The following is a 12555-nucleotide window of genomic DNA, read 5'->3' as shown; positions in this document are numbered from 1 at the left end:
GTTGCAAGAGGAGTGTGTGGGTAATTTGCAACTTCACAATTACTTAATATGTGAATAAGGCTGAAAAGGAAGCAGTCATTTTGAAAATCAGTGTTGCCTTTTGCAGTTAGAAGAGGCAGGTCAATTATATTTACTTAAGTAATCTTGCAGGGTATGTATTTTTCTTTTTTTTTTTTATTACTTTATAGTTTCCAATGATGAGCTGGAATTAAAAAGGAGTGCGGAAAAGGCTTTAATTGAGAGAGGTCGTGAGTGAGATTAATTTTGTTTCTCAGAACTATTTTGTACTCCTGTAAATAGTATGGTCTAACTGTAAGGGCAGAAACTATTTGTCTTGTGCATACTGAAACTCCATCAAATGTTAAGGCTGTGCAGCTAAACTGAAAGAAGTTAGAAATGTCCAAAAGACTGCATAAGGGTTTCTTGCTGCATAGCTTCCCTTTTTGGGCCCACTGCGTATGTGTATCCCAGACAGGCTTGAGTACATGCCAAGGCTCTTTATTTTGTGGTTGGACTTTTAATCTGTTCCAGACCTTTTCAGTCAAAGAGCTCAAGTGTAACTGAAAGGGGCAGGAAAGGAGAAAAAAAAAAGCATGTGGGCTCTTCTGATCTAGAGTGACGGCAAATAGAGACAAGCTGCTAGCTGCTGTTGAGCTTGAAGGAGTTTTCCTTGAAATCTTAAGTTGTACACATTGTATTGTGGTTTATGTTTTTATCATTCAAGCCAAGAAAATACAAAGTCTTATTCCTGTTGCTTTCTCACTTGTGACCTCCTTAAGTCACTCCAGTAAAGAAGAAGAAAATCTGTTTGACAGAGCTAACTTACTGAGCCTTGCATTTATTTATCATGTGGAGATCCTCAACAAATGTGTGCTGTGACCCTAAATAGCATCTGAATGACTCAGAAGTTTACCTTTCTGTGGTTAATATAGGTTGAAAATCCTGTTGGGTGTTTTCCCCCTGAGGATCACCATGCTCTTTTCTATCGCTGTGTTTTAATATAAGGGCTTAGTTTTCACTATTTTTTGACTACTAACACTTTCAGAAGCAATCCTAGGTGAATTCATCTTTGTAATGTTGAAGCTTTTGATTATTACAGTGATACTAATGCTGATTGAAAATGAAGGAGAAATTCATTTCTTCCTTGATACTGCCACTTTCACCAATCTGAAGAACTATTGAAAACAATAAAGCTGTTGAATTGGTATGTGCAAACATACTCTTCTGTTCCAGTATTCAGAAACAGAAGGTTTGAAGAGTCTTTGTCCTTATTGCTTCTGAATTCCCAGCTTCCAGGGAGACAGCCTTTATGGCTCTTTATCTTCCTCATTAGATGGTAGCTTTGCATTCATCTTTATTTTCTCTAGTAGGTGTGCATATACCTTTTTTTTTTTTTAAAAAAAAAAATTAGTTCTGAGTATTTTCCATTAATGTGACTAGAAAAGAGAGAGGAAGGAGGATCAGTTTGAAGAAATTGTTTTAGGCGAACACACCTATTGACTTACCCAATTCCCCTTACCAAGTATTGCATTCATGCTTTTAAACAGAAAATAAAAGGATGCAGTTAATATGGATTCTTTCTTGGAGCAGGCTTTTAAGACTAATGCATCAGATAATAGTCCCTGTCAGAATACCTGGCTGTGGAGTAGGCTGGGTCTAAAACCTGAGTGCTCCAAGTTGAAGATAAGAACATTGTTCCAAGACTCAGATCTAACATCTTTGAAGTGGGCTTGAGGTCTTCAGCCACACCACTTAAGTGGTGAAGTCTTGTTGTGGCTCAGATGTTGATCCTCCAAGTCTGCGTATTTGACTTTAGAACAGTTTTGCGTTAGGAGAATTCACAAACTTTAAAATCTAGGAAAGAACTAAGTATGAAAGGAGGGTCTTCTCATGCCAAGCACAGGCAATCATAAAAGATGACATGGGATCAAAAGAATGGGGATGGGGGGTGGGTCCTTAGGCCTGTGTCAGCAGGATTCTTTGTCTAGTGGAGCATCTGGTACAAACATGCTGTCCTACCTTCTCAGTGCCTTTGCAGGCCTCATAGTAAGGGGATTCAAATTACTTTTTTTTTTTTTTTTGAAGGTTATTTCTTTAAGAGAATTGGACTGTCAGGTGGAGCTTGTGGTTTGGACTGTTTTGTCTTTTACTAGCTTCTGCTATTGTCCATTGGTCGTTCTTCACAGATCCTACTGTTTTTCTTAAGCCTTCCAGATAAGTTAATACGTTTTCTTGATACTCAAAGAACGTCTGGGTAGGGAGCAGGTCAGCTATGCATTCTGAGTGGCTGGAGTTGGTGAAGTAGAGCAACATCTGCTTTTTCTGTAAAATTAAATTTCCTAGACCAGTTGAAGTTTGGAATCATTCAACTTTATTGCTACAAGTTTCCAAGAATACGCTTTTGTATCAAATACCATTAAAGGAATTTTAACTGTTATTTAACTTTGCAGATGATAGGACTTGTTTTTGAAATGCAACTTAAAAAAATTTGCCTTTTGAGGATACTTAATTTGTTAAATTCCAAGATGGGACAGTGAACTTGAAGTGAGAAAATACGGGAAACTGGCAGTTGATTTCTGTGTCTCTATTGGGTTAATGCAAGTCTTGTGATTAAACAGTGGAGTCGTCAGAAAAGTCTGTCTGCAGGAACTGGAGTAAAACAAGATACTGTTTCAGTTTTCTTGTTATTTTATTCCAGACTTCAGTTTTATGGGTTTGTTACTAGTGATGATACCAGTGTTACACACGCCCAGTCTTTTTCCTGTGTTCTTTCAAATGTTGGAGCTGCCATATGGGGTATGAAGTAAAAGATGTGACCTCAGATTGAAATTGTTGCCACGACTTTATTTTTATCACTCCCACTTAAAGATTATATGCATGTTTTTTGAAGTTCTGTATGAATTTTGGATGAGGGGGAAGGCAAGGCAGGACAGTGTTTAATATCACTATGGAAAGTGCCATAGGGGCTCTGTGTACAGTAGCTGCTTGAACTACACAAGTAGGAAAAGAATTAAAAGCGATAAGAACAGTAGGAGTATAGAAAATGCACATGAGGATTTTCTGCTTCCTTTTTTTGTGATGTAAGAATATTATACTTTTGAAACAATGAAAAGGGCTCGTTCAGAAATACTGAAGTAAAATGTACCTGTAGATTTCATTGAAACATGTATTTATCATTTCTATTTAAAAAAAAAGAAAAAAAAACCACAAACAAACAAAAACCTAATCACACAACAAACTTGAAATGCACTTAAAAGCTTAAGCTTCGGAGCATCTGCTAATTTTTAAGTATCAGAAATTAAAAGGAAGTATTCCATAGTGATTCTTTCTTATCCCTTACCTGTCTAGCACTTTGTTTAATATGTGTTTCTTCAAATCAGTTTGTAGGAGCCTTGCCAGAGGCAGATTTGTGGACGAGATAGAACTAGAACCCTAGACTGGAAAACTTTTTTTTGGCCTTTGGCCTTATGTCTGGTTCAGAGTTCACTGAAGAAATTGTTAAATCTGTCCACAAATATTGTGTAAGGATGCAGTTATCTACTTTATGTAGAATATTTGTATACTAATACAAAGGGGGGAAAAAAAAAACACTTTTATTAAGGATTTGTCAATAGGCTTATATAAGTTTATACCTGTTTTGTGTTTGGTTTGGTTTTGTTTTGTTTTCAGAATAATTTAATCCTGTTTGAGAAAGGAGATTTGTTGGTAATGGTGTCTTTATGCCAGTAAAAATAATGCTTGCTTCCAGTCTTGTGCTAGAACAGCTGTGGCAGTGAAAGAAACTGCACTCCTAGTAGGGCCATTTTTTCCACCATATCCTTCTAACACCACAGTTTGCATGTCTCTGTCAATGAGCATACTACGTTAAAAATTGAAGGTGCATCGTTTTGAACACATTGTTCATTATCTGTAATCTAAATATATATACACACACAATAATTATATATTCTATACCTAATCATATATAATCTAATATTCAAAGAAGCGTCAGCTTTTTTCCTCCTTGAACTCAATCATGTTGAAACACGATTTCAGTTTCTTATATACAGAAAACAATTTTGCTCTGTTTCTTGACATTACACTGTTGATTTTTTTTTTTTAATTACAGTAGTTTTTACTGGATTTTGTAATTCCTGTTTAATCATTTCTAATGACTTATGACAGATTAAAAAAAAGATGCAGATGTGCACATGCATATACACAGGGTTTGTTTCCCTCAAATTGAAGGAAACCTGCATTTAAAAAAAAAGTTTTTGTATTATTTCAAAAGAAATTATACAGAAGCTTGTGTTTTGGCCTAATTAACTCAGGAAGTATTATGTGGTGATTAAGTAGTGAAACTGTTTGCAGCTAATACCCTTATGTAGACTCTTTGCTGATTAAACTTTGGTCTAAAATGCGGAGTAGCTTTGATTAAATATATTTTACCACATATTCGGTGGACAGGCATGAGGCCTTGAGCTCAGAGTCTTGCACTTTCTGTAGTCTTCAGTGTTTCATACATACACTTTAAACTTAGGTGACGTTAGCTGAGGTTTCTTCTCATAATCTGTCCTATGCAGTGTGTCCTACATAGTTCTCCTGTAGTGCTACTAATACTTACACTGTCAGTTCCATTCTGTATGAAGATTTAAAAATATATGTTTTAAAAATTGTTTAGATTTCCAAAATTAAAATTGATTTCTTTTTAAAGAATGGAAAATATTTTGTTTTATATGCATGCACTGAGCAGAAGTTTCTTATAGCTATTTACTTTACTGCTGAATCTCATTTATATATGCTTTTCTGGCTGGCCAGAATATTTCAGTTCTTCTGAAACTGGCACACATTGAGTGATGAAAGTGCTTTATAAATATGCTATTGACTTCTATGGGGGAAAAAAGTTAGATCCATGAACAACTGCAACAGCATTTTACTCCAGTTTAGTTTCCAGTGTGTTAAGAGTCTGTCTGTGCATGCTACAGAGTCTTAGTGGTGGTCAATCAATCCAGCTGTTGCACCTCTGCATTTTAGGATACAGAAAAACTTTTAAAAACAAAATGGCAGCTTTTTTAAAGAAAATAAAGAACTGTTTAAATTAATTTATATTGTTTTGATCAGCAGGTGCCGTAGTGATAGAAGAACAAAAAGAAAAATATTAATCCATTTGAATACAAATAATTGATAAATGCAGAGTAATCAATCTGTAGTTTGGACATGCTTCTGTAATAGGTAGTATTTTCATTGGATGTATCTTGTTTTAACCAAGAGTCCAGCTCAGGAGTGTGTGAATATTTCTTTTTACCTGACTAAGACACTAAAATTTGTTTGTACACTTAAGACAGCAAAATGAGCCTGGAGAACTGTCTGTTTCAGGTTTCCCCCTTACTCTTAAATTCCAGGATTCTCGGATTAATCTGAGACTGAAAACAATGCAATATTTTAATGTGCTAATTTTTAGGTTGTATTATAACAGCAGCATTATGAAACTGCAACTGGGATCTCTTTAAAGTAATATAGCAACGCATTATAAAGAATGCAGTCCAGAAACATGACTTGTATCCTGATTAAACAACAAATTGTTGTACCAAGGCTCACTAAAAAAGCCACTTGGAACAAGTTTTTGTTACTTCAGAGACTCATTCTTTCAAATCCTGCTGGTAATTTTTTTTTTCTTCACAGCTCTTTTGAATTTAATCAAAGAGGATTTTTGCCTTTGTGGCAGTGGTGCAAACTAGCACCAGCCAAAAACCTGGCCATAACCAAAATGATGCACAAAACTCTCTAGTTTCCAAATAAAGCTGAATGGGACAAGTACTCTTTTTCAGTTTCTTCAATGAAAACATTGATTCTTATTATTAGGAACAGTAGTTACAGTATGCTCAGATCCTGAGCTTTTTTGTTGTTGTTTGTTCAAATAAATAACGTCTTTAAATTTGCAGATTAAAATTAGTTTTAATTTTGAAGGGTGAAATGATAAATACAAAAGAAAAACCATCAAACATTCAGCTGTGTCTATTAATCGTTAAGGGTGTTCTACAGCAATTTTTGCATGTAATGCTGCATAGGGGAAAGGTGCTGTGTTACTGCAAACTGTCAGTGCCCTGAGATGCGTGATTAAATTGGCATAGGATCTTTGGAGAGAATTAGCCTTTTATGTTTGAGTTGTTAACAATCTGCTGGCCTTTCCTCTCTAACACCAATAACTGATAATTGTTTCTCTGTCTTGGTTAGTGTTTTTTGTTTTGGTCCATCCCCCTCCCCCTTTAAGGATGTAGACAGCAGTCTAAACTTTTGTCAGTGACTGTCAGGTATTACCTGCTACAGTACAGAACAGGCATTTTGCTGTTGAGTTTGGACAGTAGAACATGTAACGTTGTAACATTTGAAGACCACTAATTCTCTGTTCTCAGAAGCGTGTTGCAGCTATTACAATTGACTGTATTCTGCAGATTGTGAAGCTAAGCCATATTATAGGACGGGAAGATCTTTTTTATTGTCTTAAGTTGCCTGTGTTTTTTAACTTCTCTGCTCCTCCTCCTCCTCCCTCAAATCCCCCTCTTCCAGAAACAAAGAGATGTTTGTTCCTTCTCTGCCTGTGAGGTCTTTGCAGCCTCCGCTGTGTGGGTGCAGAGCCCCTTATTTAAATGCTTTCCATACCCGTGGAAGGTAAGGAACAGGATGCATCAGAAAACTGATAAGTCCTAACTCTAATAGATAAATGAAGCTCCTTGCCTTTGAATTCAAAGTACTTAAAAAGAGCTGTGCATGTCAGGATCATCACAAACCCGTGAGGTGTGGAAAAATTAAAATGTGCTTATCTGAGATCACATTGATAAGCATATTCTTTAGAGTGCAGATTTCTGCAGTCATGTCCTCAGTAAGTAATGGAGAATTGAGAATTAAAAAAAAAAAAACAAACAAACCACAAAACAAACAAAAACACCAAACCAACAACAAAAAAACTTTAAAACCCGCTGTTTTTTTTCCTGTCACTTGAAACAAGATGCGTTTTGCCTCTTTTCATTAAATATTGTGTTGGAAATGATAGAAAATTACATTCTTCTTTCTGCTTCCCTTGAAGATACACTTGTGTAATCAGCCAAGATGTCTGAAAATCATTCAGTATTATTACTGTTGGTTTTTTCCGACTGGTTCTTCACTTGGGTATGTTATTAAGTCAGTAAAATTCAGTTAGCAGTATTTTCTTTTAATGTCCAAACTTTTAATTTAATTTCACAGTTAAAAATAGTTCCCTTACATGAAAAACATCTCCATGGTCTGAGGACGTTCTGAGAACGGTTCAAAATCTTGTCAGTTTGAAGTCTTTTGCACTGCATTCTTGAAATAATAAAATGCTCGAAAAAATCCTTTTAATGAATACCCGAATAAGAATTTAGAAACTAGATTTTTAGGTTTGGTTTCTGAAGAGTTATCAAATCATATAATTAAATTTTCCCCCAATATTTATTGATGAATATTAAATACACACTGAAATCTCAATATTTTGATATTCCTGTATAGGTACACTTTTAGTTAGAAACATTACTTTCAAAATGGACATTAGAAGGCATTTCAGGAATCTAGGATGATGGAATAAAATGAAAAACATCAGACAAACATGATTTATTTATTGCATTTTTAATTGCAAAGTCAGTAGATGGGAAGAATGGAGCAAACTATAATCAGGAGGAACAGGAATAATATGAGCAGCTGTCAGAAAGATACAGGTATATAAAATATTAAGACTTGGCATGAAAGGGAAATTATTTCCAAAGCTGCATATTAATAGAAAAGAGACCTAGGGAATTAATACTTCTATGGTGCATGCAGGAAAAACAAATTCATAACATGTTGAAGGGACGTTAGTGATATTGCACTTAAGTGGTTAAGTAAGGTTAGAAACTGTTAAATTTTTATGGGGTTATCTGTAACATGACTTGGCTATGAACTGCATGAGGCAGGGACTCCAAAACCATGATTATATAATTGGAGACTAGACCATAAAGGCGGTCTTTTTAACCTAAAGAAAGTTGACATTCTTCAGCTTTGGGTACTTAATTTTTACAAGCTAGGTAGTTTGGTTTTAACTTAGATGTGCTTCTTTCAGGTGATTTTAATTTTCTAACCTTTATCCCTCTTTACTTTCTGCTGTAATTGACCTTCCATCTTGTTTAATAACAGGGTTTCAGTCCTGGTCCTTCTGAAGGGTAGTACAGACTTCTGCTTGAGTTGCAGAATTAGCTAACAGCAGGAGAAGGGTGGTGTTTTCTGTTGCCCCCTGCTAACCCCTTCATTGCCTGCTTTCAAGGTGAAAGAGGGTAACAGATAAAAAGCAAAAGGCGTAGTTCTGGTTCCAGACTTAATAGGATTCTGGGTAGAAAGAGAGAAAGGAGGAGATATATTCCCCACTCCAGCAGTGTCATGTCCAGCTTGTCTAGAGCTGCTAGGTGGGCTGCCTTTCTTTTGCATTGCTCTCTCTACCTTCAACTTCACCCTAATTTGGTACATGTGGGTAGTCTAATTGCTGTCAGTCTTCCAGCAGAGATTGCCCAGTGGAGGTCCTGGAGCTTGTAATTACAGCTCACTGCTCACATCCTTGCAGGACAGCTGTTGGTGCTGTTGAGACTTCTGCTTAACAGTTTCTGGTGTTTTGAGGCGTATGAAGGTCCTGTCTCTGTTCAGCAGAGGAACAAGCTGTCCTGTCTCTTCCTGTTGCTGGCCCTGGGGACCACAGCTCACATCACAAAGCTGGTTGATTGGCTCATCCTGGTCACCTTCTTCCTGAAGTTCAGTTTTGATGGTGAAGTGGTGCTGGATGTCTCGTAAGATCAACTGCTTGACTTTAAGCTTTAATCCACAGCAACATCATCTTCCCACTATTTTCTCCCCACCCCGGGTCAGAATGCTACTTGCAGGTTGGATTTGAACCTCCAGCCCTTTGTATTCACTCTGTTGTTTCTACTTGGTATTGGGATTCAGTTTCTATTCCTACCTGTTCACTTACCTTTACAGGAAGTTTTATCTTATTTATGATCGTATGTATGAAGTGCTCTCACAAGTAACTACATAAAAGATTCTTTCAAATTACTTCGAGCTATTTGACACTTCATTTTATTTTGACTTGACTCGACTCATGAAAATGTGACCCACCTGTCCATTAGACTATTGACTCTATGCTGGACCTATGGAATAGTTGAAAGGGTAGACTAGAGAGTTGAGTCTGTAACTGGTTTTGACTTTTTTTTCTTTTCTGTTCTCACTCCAGTGAGCATATGGCATTTCTTCTTCGTATGTTACCTCTCAGTGGAAAGATGAGCTGTGGCAAGGGGAGAGGAGGGGGAGCAAGGCTGGGAAGCAACAGCCATTTTTACTGCTATTATGAGATAAATATATTTAGGCTTTCTTGGAACAGAAGAAAAGCACTATTGTACCTTAAGTTGAACACTCAAAAGACAGTGGAGACTGAAGGACTTTTCAGAGAAAAGATGATACAGATTCTTTATGAGATAATTCTCCTTTCTTGTGATAGTTAGAAGTGTTAGTGTTCCAGGAATCCTCTCTATATGATGAAAACATTAATTCAAGCTAATACAACAGATGGTTTTCTTTGCACCAAATCAGCCTGTCATCCTAAAAGAAGCTCACTCCCTTTTTTTCCTTAGTTCCCATAAACCATAATCCTCATTCCCAGAAAAAAAAAAAATCCCTACCGCTCTCCCATCACTGCTTCAGCAAATGCATTCTGCAGCATATTGTGAATGTTAACGGATTCAGGCTGTTCCAGACAACAAGATGGAGAGCTAATTCCAAAACTGAAAGCCCCTGAAAATAATGCCCTTGTAATACATTCAGCCTTTCCCAGCCCTCTCTTTCACTATGGGAACTCCAGTGTCTCTGTTGACTTTAACCATATAGGTCTCGTATAGGGGAAAAATCACAGGCCTGTCAAGTAGATGCACCCCAGTCATGCATTATTTTATAAAATAAAATTGTCTTAGGTCTTGCTTTTATGGGGGAGGGGAAGATGGGTTCTCATTGTGCATTAGGCATACAAGATGATACTTTTTCTTCTCCACATCCCAGAAAAGATGCATTACATACTTCTGTGGGGTAAAAGAAAACGAAGCACTAGCAGAATGTTTCCTATGTTGATGGCAGTATTTTTGGCTGCACTATAATTATATGCAGTATAATTCATCTGCCATTTCTGTACCAGCTCTAATTTTGCATGTCAAGATGCCCTAAATGGAGTCTGTAACGCTCAAAACTTGATGTGACAAGGGCGTGAATGATTGTTGCATGACCTGCACCACGTTGGGAAGAATGGTAGCCTTTAACTAAATGTAGTTTGATATGAGTGAGATGATCTGTTGTGTCATTCTGTGTGTTCTTGAGTTTAATGATTCTAAGATTTCACATGAATAAGAAAAGTGATTTTGTATTATTTGTGTCTAAATTGAGAATAGTTTATTAGGAAGAAGAGAGAGAGATCCTTCTAATTAAACTTGAAATATTTTACTACTACTTTTGAATTTTTCACCAACTTACACATTTAACTGTGTTCAGAAGCCTTTAGAACAACTATGTACTCTTAAACATGAGACTGTTGCATTGATTTCACAGGAATAACATGTGAGCATACATTTCACACTCTGAGCATCAGTGTAGTTGCACGTTTTGTACTGCCATGGCTTGTAATTTTATAAAGTTTTTAATATATGCCTTCTAAGGATAGTACTTTCCTTGCATGTATTTGTCTGAATTTCATTTTTAAATGTTTATTGTTTTGGTTCCTTAGCCATGAATCAGCGAATCAGCCAAAGTGCTCCAGTGAAACAGCCACCCCCTCTGGCTCCTCAGAGTCCCCAGGGTGGTGTGATGGGTGGGAGTAGCTCCAATCAGCAACAACAGATGAGACTTCAGCAGCTACAGATGGAGAAGGAAAGGCTGAGACTGAAGCATCAAGAACTGCTTCGGCAGGTGAGGCCACAGGTTAGACACCTACTTCCACTATTTCTTTTGTATGTTATGTTTTGTTGTGGCAAAGTTGTTGTTTCAGTGAGTCTTAAAGACCGGTGACTGTGCAAAAGCTTTGAGACCTAAAAAGGTTTGAATTCATTCTGTTACTGGTATCAGCTTGGTAGTGAAAGCATCTGACTTACCACACTGAAGGATTTTGCTTTCCTCCCTCATTCCTCTCTCTAACAAAACTCTCCAAAAACAGGCTTCTTTACTATTAGGATGACATCATGCACTGTTGATATGATTGGATATTCCTCTTGGGAATATATTTCATATTCATTGAGTTCTGAGTCATGCAAAAAGACAAGAAGTTAGTTCCCACAGCTGCTTTAGTTCTCCCTTTTAAGTGGAGGAAAGTCTTTCACTTTTAGAACCTGTCGCAGTCTGTAGGATTTCAAAGTACTTTTAAAGTTTATATAAGATTCATTGGGGAGACACCTTGTTGCTAAAATCTTACCTGTTAAACAGTGGAGTGGAGCACGCAACAACTGAATCACTCGTGCTGCGTTTTGAACCTGTGGTTTTCTTATGCTGAAGAATTTCAGACTTCATAATTAGGCTGCAAGCTATTCCTTTCAGTATTTTTCTACTCTGTGAATATAGCTGTAGCAAATGTTAAAGTGTAGGACTGGACATTGGAATCTCTAGATTTGAATTCGGGCTTGACTTCCTTTTGACTCTAAGCCTTCTGCTTCGATTTTTCCATCTGAATGTTTTAAGAGTTACTACCATCTGTGCTAGATACTTAGGATATTCTTTGGGTTTTTTGACACTACCAGAGAAAGCACTAATCGTTTCTTTGAGGAAAACCTTCTAAAATCTTACCCTGTTCCCTTTTCACTTTGGGTGATGGGCCTTGTATCAGGAGAGGATAATATCTTAATGTCTTCAAAGACAGCCTTTCTCTTTCTTCATCACCTGCAGTATTCTGTCCTGGAATCTGACTCCCGTTATCCACTTTGTAGTCAAGGCCTGTTTTGTAGGAATCTTCAGCATCTCTTGGTGTAGGATGGGTCATCTTTACAGCCGTTACTTTTTGTAGTACTCTAGGTAAGAATATATTGCAAAGGTGGCATCAGGACTTCCCCTCTGCTTAAGCACCTGGGCTTCTGCTGTTCCCGCTTTGCTATTAATCCACCAACAAACATTTTACCCTGTGCTAGCATGCTTCTAGGTAGGCCTTCTAATTGTCTTCTTACCTCAGTTGTCATTGAGAACCTGACTAACTTTGGACCAGGTGACAGCCAGTTCCTTTCATGTTATTCTCCCTGGTCGTTAAGCTAATCTGTCAAATATGCATCCTTGGTAAATCTGTGAGTTTTGTTTCGCTGTGTTGTGATTTTCATAGTTTCTTAACTCCCTTATCCTGTCTCATCTGGCCTGTCTTGGGGGCTTGATACTACAAGATGGTGTTTATAAGACAGCCTGCATAGGCAAACCATGCAGCTAAAGTAATTTTTATCCATCTTATTTTTACTCTTAGGCATTGCGGAATATCAATCCCAGCACAGCAAATTCTCCAAAACATCAGGTAGGCTCTTAACTGATGTT

The 12555-nt window shown here is 37.1% G+C and overlaps 1 protein-coding gene across 8 annotated transcripts in view; it reads left to right on the top strand.

The window, feature by feature from the left end:
* YAP1 (Yes1 associated transcriptional regulator) overlaps window positions 1-12555 on the top strand; it is a 95850-nt gene that overhangs the window by 61760 nt on the left and 21535 nt on the right. For 2 of the 8 annotated variants that reach the window (XM_075140089.1, XM_075140093.1), the window contains 2 exons: window positions 10781-10962; window positions 12488-12535. In XM_075140089.1, the coding sequence (XP_074996190.1) occupies window positions 10781-10962; window positions 12488-12535 (230 nt within the window). Of the gene's footprint in view, window positions 1-10780; window positions 10975-12487; window positions 12536-12555 lie in introns of all 8 variants that reach the window. The other 6 variants (XM_075140096.1, XM_075140092.1, XM_075140095.1 and 3 more) reach the window with 3 other exon arrangements.

The sequence above is a fragment of the Calonectris borealis genome, chromosome 1, assembly GCF_964195595.1.
Source record: "Calonectris borealis chromosome 1, bCalBor7.hap1.2, whole genome shotgun sequence".
Classification (NCBI taxonomy): domain Eukaryota; kingdom Metazoa; phylum Chordata; class Aves; order Procellariiformes; family Procellariidae; genus Calonectris; species Calonectris borealis.
This window is presented reverse-complemented; position numbering and strand designations above follow the sequence as displayed.